This window comes from Convolutriloba macropyga, chromosome 7 (genome assembly GCF_964194025.1).
Source record: "Convolutriloba macropyga chromosome 7, txConMacr16.3, whole genome shotgun sequence".
Taxonomy (NCBI): domain Eukaryota; kingdom Metazoa; phylum Xenacoelomorpha; order Acoela; family Convolutidae; genus Convolutriloba; species Convolutriloba macropyga.
In genome coordinates this window covers 58083850-58100058 of record NC_134474.1, presented here as the reverse complement: position 1 = coordinate 58100058, position 16209 = coordinate 58083850, and the positions used below count along the sequence as shown (strand labels likewise).

Genomic DNA, 16209 nt, shown 5'->3' with positions numbered 1-16209 from the left:
TTAATGCTAGATTGTGTTCACTGTTCGCATTTAAAGTTTCAGTTAAAGGATCAAATAACTCATTTATTTCACCATAATATTCTTGTTGTTTTAATTTATCTTCGAATCTATTTCTTCTGTTTTCTTTTTCTAGATTATTGAATTCTATAAGTGTATCTAGTTTAGTCATTTCTTATATTTTTAAAAATATTATTATATTAAGTAGGTAGGTTATTATATAATCTAATAGCGGTTTCAATAAACTTTCTATCTTCCTTAATTGTTAATTCTTTAATATTATTTATCAGCGGAGCTGGTTCCCAGAGTAGTGCTTCTAATGATTCTTTACTTAAATCTAACCCTAATTTTATTAATAGCTCTAAAGTAGTATTTTTAATCAGGGAACCTGCTTGGCTTGCCACAGATGATGCAGTCCGTTTGCAGATTTTATTTATTAGATCTCTTTTGAATAGATACACGTTCTCATCTAGGGGATAACTTTTTATATTATTTACATAAAATCTTTTATCATCAAAATTATTTAAACTTCTTTTACTTATCTTAATAGTGGCCATACAACTTCCTACTTTTTGAATCCTGCTTTCCTCTACTATCCTTTCCTTGTTATCTATTAGAGCACTATAATATTCTTCGTGCTTTCCATTACTTTCTTTCTTTATTCCTTTCTCTTTTGACCCATAGTTCTTTATACTATATGTTTTGAGTTTTAATACCACGAATTCTTTTATAACCTTACTACCTAATTCGTGTTTAATATTGCCCCGTATCATATTATTAGTTTTTATTGGTTTATCTAGATTACTCAAATCCATGTGCTCATTGTGGACATTGCCCTCGCTAAAACTTAACACGAAGCTATCCGTATCCATGTAGTGTAACATTAGATCTTTAAGCGAAGGATTTAATACATTATAAAAGAATTTATACATATGAAGCTTGCTGAGCTCTAGTACTGTAGATCCTAAATAAATCGGCTTATTATTTTGTATTTACTTTCTATAGAATTCTATTAGAGTATAGTTTTCATGTCTAATTACATCTTTACATGTTGGTTTACTAACAGCTTTAAGTATTCCATGATCAACGGTTAGAATCTTAGCTTCTATATACTTTAATGGAATCTCACAAATTTTAGCAAACAATGAATTATTCAATAACTTAAATATATCTTTCTCAGGTTCAGTTTTAGCTTCAGCTCTCATTTTAGTATTAAATTCAATGTAGTCTCTAATTATATATTCTTGTTTAAATTTAATTATTCTATGGACTTTAGTAACCTCTATGCCCATCTTAATAACAAATTTTAACATCCGATAGTGTATTGGGTATTCATATTCATTATTCTGATCTAATATTAGTTTCTTGCTTTTTGATGAAGTTGGGGGGTCTTTGTTTGTATCCCAGTTCATTATTCTCTACTTCTCTTCCATGGGGTAGTAGTTGGAAGTTGCTAGTTCTGTCTTTACATTCATTAGTATATTTTAAATCACAGATAAGCCAATAGCCATAATCACTATCATCTGAACTATTTAATACTTCATCTAGAGTTGTATTGGAGTACTCAAAATCTTTATATGGTAGCTTTTGCATTAGTGCATGACCGTATAAGTTATTGGCATCGATGTACCAGATAGACCTCTGACTCTGATTCTGACTCTGACTTCTAATATACCTATCACCCATAACACCACAAAAACCACCTCTCATTGCACCAATGAATCCTTTTAGCATTTGTTCATCTTGTATTGTATTTAATTCAACTTCACTTAGTTTTAGGAAACAATCGAAGCTGTAGCTTGGTTGACTAATATAATGTAGAGGATTGAGTTTATATGTATTCATGTTTAACTTAACAAATAGATTGAAGCAATGTCCTAATATGAATATATCATTTTCCATATATTCTAATCTTAATTCTTTACCTGTTTTATTACCATTAGAATTATTAAAATCATCTACTTCATCTTGAGTTGGTAACTTAGTTGTTAGTGATGATCTCAAGTCTTGAATTGATAGATTACCTAGTTTATTATTATAGCTATTCTCATCCTTAAAGTATTCATAAGGATATAATGTTTTATTTTTTATGTTGTAAACCTTTGCTATTTTATCAGGAGACATTGTCAAGAAACAGTAACTATCTATAAACTTTAATATGCCTACTCTAAACATTCTAGCTTTACCATTAGTACTAGGTAAGATATCAATTCTTCTCCTGCTATTATTTTGTTTAAATATCTCATCAAATAATGGATTGAAGTCATAGCTTTTACCATTATGAAATATTACTGGAATGAAGTTTTGATGTTTATAGTTCAAGTTACAAATATTACATGCTGGACCTCTATATCTACATGTTTGATGACAGTGATCTCTAACTTTATTAACACAGTTTTTATTACAAATGTGGCATATATCATTAGCATCATGATACATTTTATCTTCTTCTGTAAATATGATTGCTTTGTTTATCTTAACACTTTGTTTTGTTTCTATTTCTAATAAATCTCTAACATAATCTTTGATGCAGTCTGGACCCAATTACGATTTACGAAGCAGGTTCACTGATCTGTTATATACTTCATCTCTGCTAAGCACTTCATCTTCGCTATGCCAACTATAGCCAATAGCAATAGGTACATGTTCAGATATCTTATATGTTTTGCTACCAATCTTTTCATCTGTTCCTTTCATGTAACATTCAATATCACTAAATATAACATTATTCACTTCTTGTTGTTTATGTTGATTCTTGAATTTAATTTATTTTAACTTAGGACAAACAATCTTTGGTTTGATTTGGACACAGCATTCATGAGTTTCATATTTATGTTGAGAACTAAACCAATAGGTACAATTATCACAAAACCAGAACTTGGCATGTTTGGTTTTAGGTCTTTCTAGTAAAACTTCTAAGTTTTTAATTAGGGCACAGTGTTCTTCCCAGACTAGGATCCTAACATTTTGTCCAAATTTTACACCGAAGGTCTGTAAAACCAAATATTGATATTATAGTTATTTTGGATTTTTGTTATATAATCATATGCAGTTTCATTATATTCCCAGTCATCGACTAGATTATTAATATACTTATTTTCTCTAGTTGCATGTTCAGTTACAGGATGCAATGCGGCTGTAATACATACTCGTAGACAGTTAAATTTATTACTTCTAATATTTAAAATCGCTTTTGTTTTATCTCTTAGACCTGGTGGCAGTTCAGTATAAGATCCTAATGATGGTTTAGTCCCTTTTATATTTATTTGCATGTCTGTTATTCTAATAAACTCACAATTGTAGCCGTAACCCTCATACGTTTCTCTAACATGATGAAGCCATTGGTTTAGATTCAGTCGATCATCTTCATCCATATATTCATCGGTTCTAAAGTTTATATTAGTAGTCTTTTCTGCTTCTGAGTCTCTCTTCTTATATAAGCAGTTGGCAGTAACTTTATATTTATATGATTGAAATGGTTTAAACACGTCTAATATGTAATCTACTGGTTCATTAATATCCTTGATAAAACTACCATTAGATTTAGTAATATATAACTGCCTTTGATTAAAGCTTGATTTAATATTATAATTATCGTTTAAGACAACGTTTTCTCTCCAGTGTTTATTCATGTGAGTTTTTTTACCTATCTGATTTTTAAACTTATCGCCACAAACCCAGCATGGTTCAGTTTTAGTTTCAGTTTCAATTTCAGCTTTAATAATATCCTTAGTTTTAATAATATCCTTAGTTTTGGTCTTAGTTTTAATAATATAATCATCTTCATCCGAATTATACACCCTCTCTGAGATTTCTTCTTCTTCAGACTCAGACATTTTCTCCAATAATTTCTTATGTTTGAGATCGTATGATTGATGCCTGTATAAACCCTTCTTTGTTTCAAAGGATAAATTACAGACATCGCAGAAGTTTATGACACTAGTATTACTTGATAGAGACATGATGTATTTATTTAGGGAAAATTTTGGAAAAATTAATTTGTCGAAAGTGAAAAATGAATTGTGATAAGTGTAAAAATAAGTCTTGGAAAGAACGTTGTAATAATTGTAACGAATTAGAATATTCTTGTTATGTATGTAAAAATAGGGTTAAAGTGAAAGATTATATAGAACATTTGGGATATCATTATTCTGATCCTGATCAATATCTAGTATGTAGTATGTGTAATGTTTATAAACATGGATCACTATATAGATTTAGAAATAGGAAAGGTAGACTATGTATTTATCTTCATAGATATAGATATGGTCGTACTAGAAATCAATTCAGAGAGCATGTTTATAAGTATAATATACAAGAAGCTAATTCTTCTTCTTTAAATTTATTCGTCATGTAGTTTTTGGGTTTTATTGATATTTTAGATTTAGACCTTTTTCTTAAATAATACCAGATTTAGAATAAATCAAGAATGAAAATCACTCTTAGAGTAATTCATAAAATAATGACTGATTTTGATTGATTTTTTTATTTTGATTGATATTTGATTGAATATAGAGCTAATATATAGTAGTGAATAAAATGGCGGTATAAGCAAGTAGTAGATACATAGAGTAGTGGGAAAAAGGTGGTATTTAGTCATATTCCAATTAGGAAGTGGTGGAATAGCACCTTTTTCCCACTACTACCATTTTAAGGCATCACAATATTAACATGAACATTTCATGTGCTTGTAAGTGATGAATGAAGGGCTGAAAAACGTATTGCCTGAGTTTGTTGTGCAATTGTATTAGTAGCTTTCTCGATTTGCTAGTTTTTTCTAGATTCGGAAATTGTGCAACGCAGAACTCGAATGGGTACCAAAAAAGCATTTGAATACTGTTTGTCGAACACAACTATGGGCTCTGATTTTGATGTTCTAACTTTTCTGATGTTTGTTTAGTGAGACAAAAAAAATTCAACTGGCACCAATTTGTCTTTCAGTTTTACCCGCTATTAAAACTTTATATTATGTTCTGTTTCAGTTTTACCAACAATGAAAACTTTATATTATGTTCCTACAACTCTCGAATACTAAGAATAGATCAGAAGTTTCCTTTCATTTTTCTACAAGTAATGAATATTGTCATTTTTTTCTTTTTTACAAAAACTCAATTTTTTCAAAAAAAAAAAGAGACCACTGATGATGACATTAACAATGGCGTTTTTAAAAAATGTGTGTTGGCAATGCAAAGTAAGCGAACATTTATATTAAGCAACATACATTAGGCTTAAGCAACGACTAGTTTGAGAGCAGAAATGAGCCATACCAGCGCCAGGTAGGCAAATATGATTTAGAGATAAAGTTATAATATGATAAAACGTACTTAATAGTTGAATTTTAAAGACAAGGCAAGGCCAGATTATGTCATTTTTGAACCGAATTGATCTTTTTTGGCCTGCAAAAGAATAAGAGGTCTTGTCTATCTTTTTTGCCGCCATTGCTACTTTGAATTACTTATGTTGACGTATGTTATGTTGAACATCTTATGTACGGCACGTTAATGATTGGCGTTAAAAGCCGTTTCTTGAATATAGTAAGTCCAATAAAGTTGCAACGCAATCGAACGTTCGAAAAACTCTCGACATGCAAGTGAACAACGAAATGATGATCTCTGCATGTTTTAAATTTGAACTTTGACCTTTAAAACGTTCGATAGCGTTGCAACTTTATGGGACTGACTATACTTTGGATTCAAAAGTCGACTTCAGATTTTTCGTGACGAAGGAGAATTTTTGACTTGCGACGTTTCCGTTTCAAATCAGCATCCAGCATACGCTTTAAAATACATTTTTTGAACGCAGCCCAACAACTTTTTTGCTTTATATTATTGTTCATTTTTTATTTTAATTAAAATAATGCAATTCTTAAATTACTAATGCAAAGTTTTTTCAATTTGCAATATCGAATCTATCCAGTTTTGTAAAAATAGACACTCTTTTTACCTAAAGAAGAAACGCCAGTCAATTGAGGAAACGAATTCCACGACACACTAACGAAGTCGCCCTGAAATGGCACAGTGATCCTCATGTACACGTCATCGCTTGACCGAACCCCCAACTCAATCATGCGCTGGACCGCATCAAAACCGACCCGTGCCTTGGTTGGGAACTGCGTGAGGAAGCTAGTGCCGTTGATGCCGGAGAATTCGGGTGTAACCGAAAATTTCACCAAACGGCCTGGGTACACGTTGCTAAGCAGTACCGCTTCTCCCTTGATGAAGTAGCGTTGCCCGGGATCGGGGTCCGGATTTATTTCAAAGTAAACTCCGTCATATTCATTTCCTGGAATGCAAAGTAGGAAATATGGCAATGGCTGTCACTTTTTCAAAGTTTATATACCTCTGATATAAGTCTAAGCTGTTCCAAATATAAGTCAGAATTTCGAAGTGAGGTTAGAAAAGTTTTAAAATGCCGAAAGTTCATGGAATTCAACTTTGTAGGAACTCCTAGCTTTTTAACTTTCGGAATTTTAAACCATTCAGGTAGCGTATTTCAATTATAGGTCACGTGACTCGACTTGAAGCCAATGCAAATTTCTGTTGTTTATCGAGAACCGCCTGGCAAATCCAGTTTTTAGCAAAAAACTTGCGTGTTTTAATTAAGATACTGCTGAATTCACTTCGTAGCTTCAACTTATATCGAACAGCTACGCGGTTCTTGATTAAAGCCATTTTTTCTCAGTGACTTCATCACAGCCACATAGCCATTATAAAAGCAGCAGCTATTGCCATATTCTATAAAATGCCGACGCTTTGAGTATCTGGACCAGTATTTATGAAAATCTGGCATTATAGAATCTAGACTCTGGCAGTGCAGAGATCTGACATTTTAAGAAAGGATCAAGTATTCCATCGGATAAAAAAACGAAGGACAAAATGAAATGTACTTAAAACGGGTCTTTCAGAATATAGCCCCAGCTTATCCGCTTGGTCATAACTTAGCCCCCCCCCCCCCCCGCCGCAAAATTACTAAAAACAATTTTTTAATAGGGTCATAATTTTGTGAAGGGGCTACAATGAGAAAGACACCGTGAGTGACCCGGGTCGAATGTCCTCCCTAAAATCCTCCCATTTTGTTGTAAGAGTGGGGGGGGGGTAAATTGTCTATGGGGGGGTAAATTGATGTAAGAGTGTGGGGGTAGTTTGTTCAGAGGGGGTAAAATGATGTATGAGCTGGGTTGCAATGGGAAGACTTTTGAGGAATTACCCCCCCCCCCGACTAAAATTGTAACGTAAGAGTGGGCTGCAATGAGCTGCAATGGGAGGACTTTTGAGGAGTTACACCCTGACTAAAATTGCCATGTAAAAGTGGGCTGCAATGGGCTGCAATGGGAGGACTTTTGAGGAATTACCCCCTAACTAAAATCGCCATGTAAGATTGGGCTGCAATGGGCTGCAATGGGAGGACTTTTGAGGAATGACCCTCCCCTGACTAAAATTGACAGGTACGAGTGGGCTGCAATGGGAGGACTTTGGAGAAATTACATCCCCTGACTAAAATTGCCAAGTAAGAGTGGGCAACAATGGGCTGCAATGGTAGGACTTTCGAGGAATTACCCCCTTATTAAAATTACCATGTAAGAGTGGGCTGCATTGGGCTGCAAGGGGAGGATTTTGAGGAGTTACCTCCGTTGACTAAAATTGATGTAAGAGTGAGGGAGTAATTTGTTCAGAGGGGGTAGAATGATGTAAGAAATGGGCTGCCAGGGGGGGGGGGGGGGTTAAATGGTGTAAGAGTGAGGGGGTACTTGTTCAGAGGGGGTAAATTGATCGAAGAGCTGGGCTGCTAAGGGGGTTAAAATGGTGTAAGATTGGGGGGGGTAGTTTGTTCAGAGGGGGTAAAATGAGGTAAAGGTAAGAGTTCAGCTGCCAGGGGGGGGGGGGGCAAAAGTGGTGCATGAGTTGGGGATAAGGTGTGCAGAGGGGGTAAAAAGATGTGAGAATTGAGCTGACAAAGGGGATAATATGTTGTAAGAATGAGGGGATAATTTTTTCAGAGAGGATAAAATGATGTAAGAGTTGGAATACCAAGTGGGGGGGGGGGGGGGTAAAATTGTGTAAGAGTGAGGGGTATTTGTTAAGGGGGTTAAATGAGGTAAGAGCTGGGCTGCCAAGTGGGGTAAAAAGGTGTAAGAGTGAGGGGGTAATTTGTTCAGCGGGGTAAAATGAATTAAGAGATGAGCTGCCAAAGGGGGTAAAATGGTGTAAGAGTGAGGGCTAGTTTGATCAGAGGAGATAAAATGAGGTGAGATTTGAGCTGCCAAGGGGGTTAAAGTGGTGTAAGAGTTTGGGGTTATTTGGTCAGAGGGCGTAGAATGAGCTAAGAGCGGGGCTGCCAAGGGGGGTAAATTGATGTAAGAGTTGGGGGTAATTTGTTCTGAGGGAGTAAAATGATGTAAGAGTGAGGCTGCAGTGGGAGGATTTTTTTAAGAAAATGCAGCTCAAAAATCTTACGTCTTTTTCGGGCTGCATTAGGCTTCCAATGGTAGTAAAATGGTGTAAGAGTGAGTAGGTAAAATACAATTTAACCCCTCACTCCTACATCTTCTTGGTCTGTCAAATGGGATAAAATGATGTAAGAGTTCTGCGGTAATGGAGAAATTACCCACAAACTCTTACATCATTTTACCCCCCCCCCCCAACACTTGATGGACCAAAAAGATGTAAGAGTGGGGGCTTAATTTATTTTTTACCCCCTCACTCTTACACCATTTTACCCCCGTTGGAAGTCTAATGCATCCAAAAAATACGTAAGAGTTTTGAGCTGCTTTTTCCTAAAAAATCCTCCCATTGCAGCCCCACTCTTACATCATTTTGGGCGAAAAAATTCGACCCAGGGACCCAGTAATTATAAGACGTATTTATAGATTTATAGCAAGACTCTTCCGAAGCAAATAATTTTCTCAACATAACATCTCTGACCTGCGGTATATTCCACTGTGATGAAATCTTCTCCCGAATCTGTGAAGTCAATTGAAGAAATATAGGGCAGCCGTCCATCAGTAACAGGAATCGGAGTGGTAGCAGAAGAGATAGAACGGGATTCCTGACCCAAAACTGTTATTGATAAAAGATGGTTGAACACGAAGGAGATGTCGTCTCTAACGAAGAATGTACATTGCCACAAGGTCGGATCTGAGCTATTTGAGATGCAGCTCTCAGTGATGTTGGCTGACAAAAAAAATGTTTCAAACAAGATAAGATGTTGATAAATTGTTGATAAGATGGCGTTTATGATAACTAAATTTAATGCTAAATTAATCAGATAAATCAGGCGAATCAGATGAACTTCTAGAGAACATTATAGGCACGTATCAACTGTTGTCGATATATCTTTACGCGTATGCTAAAACTATAGCTTTGAGGGTAAGGTTTTATTATTTCAATTCCCCGATATTCGAACGTTTCAAAACTGCTTAAAGTAAATGAAAAATATCTAATAGTCAATATTTTTAGCGATGAAATAAGTTTTCGTTGCGGCAAAACGAAATGCGACAGAATTTTATGGACATGGTGAAGGCCCTAATTTTGTCACCAAATCGTCTTCTGATTTCTTTATGAGTAAATTATAGAATCATGTCTTGTATTACTTTATAATCAGACCAAACAACATACTTTACCCCAATGAAAACAACCAGTCTAGTGTTTGCCCTATCATCAGACACTTGTGCGACCAATATCGAAACCATTTGTATCAAGGATTTTTTGTGTTTCTCTTTGTACCCTCTTTGTTCAATCTAAGTTAGTCGGATAATAGGGCAACGTCTCTTGGGCAAAATCTTCAGCTGGGTTTGCCCGTAATTGAACCACCAACAATTATTTTTGAATTCCTGAAAATGTTGGGAGAAAAGAAAAAGCTTGTAGGTATTATAAATCACAGGTTGTTTTAGTGACTCAGTGAAATGAAGCTTGACATCTCTAGATATGGTCTTGTTAGGGTTCCTAGCGAGAGAAGGTCAAGAGATGTGCAATTTTGCAAGCTCTTTGTTTGAGTGTGAAGAAGTCAAATAGTTTGACAAGATATTCTTAAGACGTATCTATCGTAAAAAGTTAGCCTAACCATGAACGGCTAAGACATCTCAAGTAGACAAGATCGTTCATGTCCTGGTAAGATCAATCAAGTTACATTTCACTGTGGACTATAAAATAACTCAAGTGTAATAAAAACCACTGTCATTTGCTATCTTTTTCAGCGTCAAACCATTTAAAATACTTCAAAATGCTTACTAAAGTTTCTGTCGAACTGATTTCCTGGCTCGAAATCCATGTAGACTTTAGAAGCATGTCCAAGTATCCATAATTTTATAGTGGCAACGACCTGCCCAGCCGCTGCATTTGCTTCCACGGTAGCGTCTACATCGTCAGAGTCGACGTATGGATTTGTTAAAAACCACTGTTGAAAAAAGAATCCAATAAGATTTTGATAATAAGGTTTGATTCTGAAATGGGAACTGTTTCCTCTTCACCCAGTATAAAATAGCAATCTTTGTGACAAAATTTTACACCCTGTCTTTGATTACTATTACTGCTGCTATCGAAACTTACTTTTAACAAATTGACGTCTTTTTTACCACACCAGAATTATTGTTTAAACCATAACCTAGGCGAGATCTAGACTTTATGAAAAGACCCAAAAAGACAAGGGGGGACAACATTCACCCAACAGCTCAAATATTTGCTCAGTATAGGAAAAGTGTTATGAAATTCAGCTGTGTGCGTAGACTTGACTTTTGACTTCTAAGAAAAGCGGTAATTGGCGTTAGAAAATTACCGCAATTTTTATACTTTGTGAGGCTAGAACCCCTGACCTGCTGCATTTTGTTGCCTACTCTACCACTGTGCCATCATACCTTAGTACTTTTAGGAAAAACTTTTGTTCTAAATTGCACTCTCGGGCCAGGTTACTTACGTGGTGTTGCATGTAAAGAATCCTTTGAAATCCTCGAGATACGACGTCGGATTGCTATGGGCTGCTGACAACATCTAGCTTCCTAGCAATAGTTTTTCGTCCTTGTACAATTGAAGCCATTGAAAAACGACTAGCCAAGGAAGATGGTTATCAGAAGGAATAGGCACACACCATTAAAAAAAACCTGAACAATGAATGTGTAGTGCATGCAGGTTCAAGAATCTCACAAGATTGTGCGCCCAAACATGACGGGAAGGTTCTCAGGGTGCTCATCTTCTCTATATCGGTTGGTTCAATGTTACTATTTTTGTGAGCAACGTTCCAAACCCGGCTGATTGGATTAAAGCGTCAAATTAATCCATTGAACCCCAAAGTTATTGTTTCATCGACAGACGGTTCACTGCACGTTCTTCATGTGCTAGCAAACTAACGATGCATTAGTAGGAAGCAGGGGCACTATGTGCCCCATGATCAAGCGCTCTAACTCCGCGCTTAATACTATTCCTCGAGTCAAAGGTCTTTGACCTTATTGGCCTTTTTGCACCTTTCAATGATGGTGCCCGATTGCTCTTGACAGACATCTGGGGTGTTACGAGACAGAAGTAGGTTGATGAGCTCTTTGCTGGACCTATTTGCATGAAGCTTGTTTCAACAGTGTTCCTGCATAGAGAGCCGAGCTAACAAAGCTTGCTGCAATTATGTTACCTCAAAGCTACTTCTCTAGAACATTCGACGAGCTTACGTTACGTGTTTTGCGATAGTTCACAGAATATATTGAGTACTTTGGCTTCACTTCGAAGCATAATTATTTAGTCACAAGAGCGATTCAAAACCTAGGCCGGCATTCGTACATGCCAAAACCTTTTGTAGAACCTGTGAAGGTTATAACTATTCCAAACCTGTAAATGCCAGCAACTCGTCTTTCTGCTCATTTGGAGAGGGAGAAACTATTCGTGCCCTTACTGTTTCCATCGATATAGTGTTTACGTCGACCAACAGCACAACTGCCTTACGGTGGACTAACTCAAAAAATAAGCAACCAATCCCTATTGTAATTTGCATTTAAATTTGGCACGCCATGATTGTCTGCTTGTTTGCAATAGACTAGTTGGACCAATGGTCAATTCTCGCAGAATGTAAATTTTCCGCTTTCGCTAAACAGAGTCATTGGCATTTACATCAAACGGTGCGTCTACCGTGCAGAAACTATTGAATACATCTTGTCCTTTTTCATAATTGTCGAAAAACAGACAATCCCGCTCCAAAGTTATTCTCGTATTATTGGTTTAGTACTTGTCAAAAGTATCTGGAAATTGCAGCGTACTTTCCCCAACTGCTAGCTAAAATTTTGAAAAAATTCTTTTAAACTGCAGCATTACCAATTCTACTGAACTGCACCGAAAGAAAGGATCTCCTTTTTAAGAAGTCCATTATAGGGAGTAGCAAATGTTCTCACATTTATTAGATCGAATTAATTGCTTCGTCCCTCCAGCCGTACTTAACGCTTAAGTGAATTTAGTTTCAGTGTAATTCACTGCAACATCTTGTATGCACCGACCCTTTTGTCAAATTGGTTTTTGAGTACACTCAGGTAAAGTAATGCCGTCAAGTCACTGAATACCTAAAGTATGATGTGGAAAAACACTGTCAAGCACTGAAACTAAGATGAACAATACGTTCAATCAAAACAAATAGATTGAGGTGCAGAAAAATCTGCTCTGTGACTATGTAAAAATGACATCTGACTTTCCAAAGAAACTGTTTGTTTTATAGTCTCCCTGTTTCAATAATATTGGCGTAAATTACTATTGCCAATTTCAAATGTTTTTAAAATGCACTGCCAAAAAGTTTGGGGATTCGCCTGTTTATCTACCCGCATCATAAATGTTCAGGCCAAATTCGACCGTGGCCATAACTTCTCTTGTGATGAGAGCCGATAAATTTTTGTCACCAGGCTTGCACCTCTTATGATTGGGCCTGATTAAGGTACCAACTTCCTTTCCTTTGAACAAAATGTAATGGAAAATCGAGTGCTGACCGTCAGCTTTAAAGCTCACTCTTCCGACAGAGGTATCAAAGCAGTTTCAATCAACCCAGTGCGCTTCTTCAGACTGGCAGCTGGAGAGCATCATATGTAATTTTCAATCGGGGACTGCATACATTCCTGATACACGTTCCATCACTGATGAGATTTTGTACGCTACCATTCACTTTGTTGACCAAGCTTCGAAATCGCAAATTTTCTGACTTATAAGGGCTTATCTGTGCTAATTGAACGCTTCAACGCGGAACCAGTTTTTTCTAAAACATACCGTTAACTTTTTTCTTTTTGGGTAACAATGAGTTTGATCGCAGCGCAGTTGTAGACTAAGACTATCTGGATTTGAGAGTACATAACGAGGCCGAACCGATTTTCTAAATAACTGATTGTTGCCAATTACCACCTTAAGACCGGTTATTTGTTTTAGGTGGCTGAAGAAACCAAACGTAGGCTATCATTCCAGTAAGAATTGCTTTACGGCTCTTTCAGCGTCGCACGCTCTGCGGTATTGAGTACGCTCTCTAGATCAGTCCTTTGTCAGGTAGATCAGCTAAAAACACTTTTCCCGCGATAAGTAATATTGCTGATATTAACCAATCAGATTTGAGTATTTTAAATTCGAACGTAAATGAATCAATCAGGTTCTAATATAGGTATAAAAGTTCAGAAAAAGCTATTTTATCCGAAATTTAAATGAAATAACCACATTTTTTGAATTGAATCCCCGAAGACTGCTTTTATTTAGTTTTTATCAAATCTTGCAGAGCGTGAGATCACTGCTGAGAACACTGTGGAATGTGGATCTGAAACATGGATTTAATTTGTAAACTATAAAACCAGGTGAGATCTTCAAGAGTTGTGACACTTCTCTTATTTTTCTGCAAATTTTTTTACGTAAACAATCAAATGGTGAAAAGAGCTAGCCTTTTCAAACTTTCAGCTTAGGGACATTGATGCAAGTATTTCCAACACGAAATCATGCATTTTTTTCGGTTAGCAAGATTTAGAAAATTTGAAAAAAAATAATATGTAAAAAATATATAAAAAATGGAAGCAGTTCCCTGATAAGAATCCAAAGCCCAAGTCCAACCCTATCGAGCACTTTATCTTCGTCCAAATTAAAATTTCTTTTTCCAGAATTTGTGTCTGGAAAAACTTCAAAAATGAGTCCAGATAATCCACCGGCACTGGCGACATAATCCACTCTAATTTGGTCATTTATTTGAGTAAAGGAGGCCTGCAAGATAACCGCTAAACCAATTGAAAAATTGCTTGCTTCACCTTGTGAGTAACTTGTCACCGCGTGTATTTCAAGTGTGCAGCCAGCAAATTGAGGATCGAAATTAATCACAAATCGATATGAAAAATTTTGGGTCTTCTCTGTTATGGATTTCGCGGTCAAATTAAAGATCTTGTAGCTGATATAATTTCCTTCGCTTTTAACTTCGAACCACATAATTGAAGTCAAATCAGGGAAAATCTCCTGATGAGTCAGCTCAACTTTCCCGGGAGAGATTCCGATAGTTTGGTTAACCGTTTTTGATAAATTGCCCGATTTTGCAGCCACGCAAATAGCGTAAATTTCGCCAGGAGTAACATCAGAAAAATTAAAAGTTGCCAAATCACCATCATAAATTTTGGTAAAAGCATGATTTTCAGGCTGCAAAATGACTGATAAGAAATCAAATCTGCCTTCTATGTCAACATTAAGGAATAACCAATTTGAGCCTGTTTCATATCCAGCAATTACTGGACTGCTCACGTGTGTTGTGACAGTTACGAATTTTGGATCGCCGTTCAAACTATCTAAAAATGCATCAAAACGAACTTCATAGTTTGTTCCTGCTATCAGATTTTGAAACTTGTGATTGGCTGTTAGTTCAGTCATCTCTATTGTGATTGGTTGCACTCCATCACGTGGTGTAATTTGGATCTTCACGCTAGATCCGATGGTGTTAGTTGTCCACGTTAATTTGAATGATGTACTGGTTATTTCAGAGGGGGTGATTAGGGTCAACTGAGGTTCGACATTTCCTTAAAAAATAATCTTGTGTTTAATAACAGATCAACAGAATATATCCCGGCTTCTCGTGTAAAAAATGAAAAATACACTAATTTCAGCAAAGATTTTGATGTAACGGTGGAAAGACTCCAGAAAATCTTGAAAAAAGTCTATATAAGGAGTCTAGCTCTACCATTTTAGTGGCTGTTTTCAATTCAATGACAGCAACTGCAGATAGAAATATTTCATTAAATTGCGGAAGGTACATTTTGAGTATAACGTGCACTTAAAGACTTTTTTGCACAACAACAGTCACAAATGCGCCAATTAGCCTAAATCCATTCTTCGAATTTCTTTAATAATTACTTCAGAAACGATTTAGAAATCAAATTTTCTCAAGATCCATAATGTCGAACGAAGCTAGTTTACCATTTTTCTTTGTAATCCGCAATTGGTAAAGCGAGGACCTTTATTTCACAAATCAGGTCTTCTCTGGTTTCTGTCTAACTCATACGTTTTTGAAAGCAATCGTTGAGTGGTTTTCGCAAGAACAAATGTACATAGTGCAACGTAATGATACAATCTATGGTATTGAATTGTACATTGGATTAAACATTCTGCTGCACCAAAACTTACTTCCGATGATATTGACTTCGCATATGAACAGATCCTCTCTCACTTCACTCTGTGAGTTGATAGCCAACCTCACAAACAGCGATGGGAGCTTTTCTATGCTGGTTGAGCACTCTACTGATATCCAAGAACCAGCTAATGCCTTTCCCAAGCTTCCACAAAAATCGCAGTCAAAATCGGTCCAGCATTTGAAAACTTCAATTGCGCTCAACAACTCAGCTGAACAGAAACACGACATGCAGAAATTTTTTGATCAAAGAGGAAGAATAAACAACTACAAACAACATAGATGCGGTTTTGCATATAAAACGCTCCCAGTCTTTCACGAAATGTTTGTGGTAAATAGCCCGGGTTGAGGTGTAAGCAGTAAAATTTCTCAAAATTGCGCTAAACACGCCAAGTTAATGTAGAAGTGCTGAATAAAAGGAGTTTTCGACAAAAAATTAAATTGCCGAGAGGAAGAAAAACATACAACGAAAATGAAATGTGGGATAAAAGCAGTTAATCCTAGTAAGAGCTCTTCACTCTTTATACCAGAATAGGACTTATGAATACACTAGTAGTTATTCATTTTCACTATAGCACTGTCTTATTGAGTGGCATAAAGCGTTCTCTGCGAAATTCAATT

General features: G+C 36.0%; 1 protein-coding gene across 1 annotated transcript in view; it reads right to left on the bottom strand.

The window, feature by feature from the left end:
• Nucleotides 1-15819, bottom strand: part of LOC142343082 (uncharacterized) — a 99896-nt gene extending 84077 nt beyond the window's left edge. Inside the window, exons 1-5 of the mRNA XM_075394769.1 lie at nt 15585-15819; nt 14037-14980; nt 10224-10389; nt 8919-9236; nt 5941-6279 (exon numbers count right to left, since the gene is read on the bottom strand). Of these exons, the coding sequence (XP_075250884.1) occupies nt 5941-6279; nt 8919-9236; nt 10224-10389; nt 14037-14980; nt 15585-15819 (2002 nt within the window). The remainder of the gene's footprint in view (nt 1-5940; nt 6280-8918; nt 9237-10223; nt 10390-14036; nt 14981-15584) is intronic.
• Nucleotides 15820-16209: the final 390 nt, after the last annotated feature.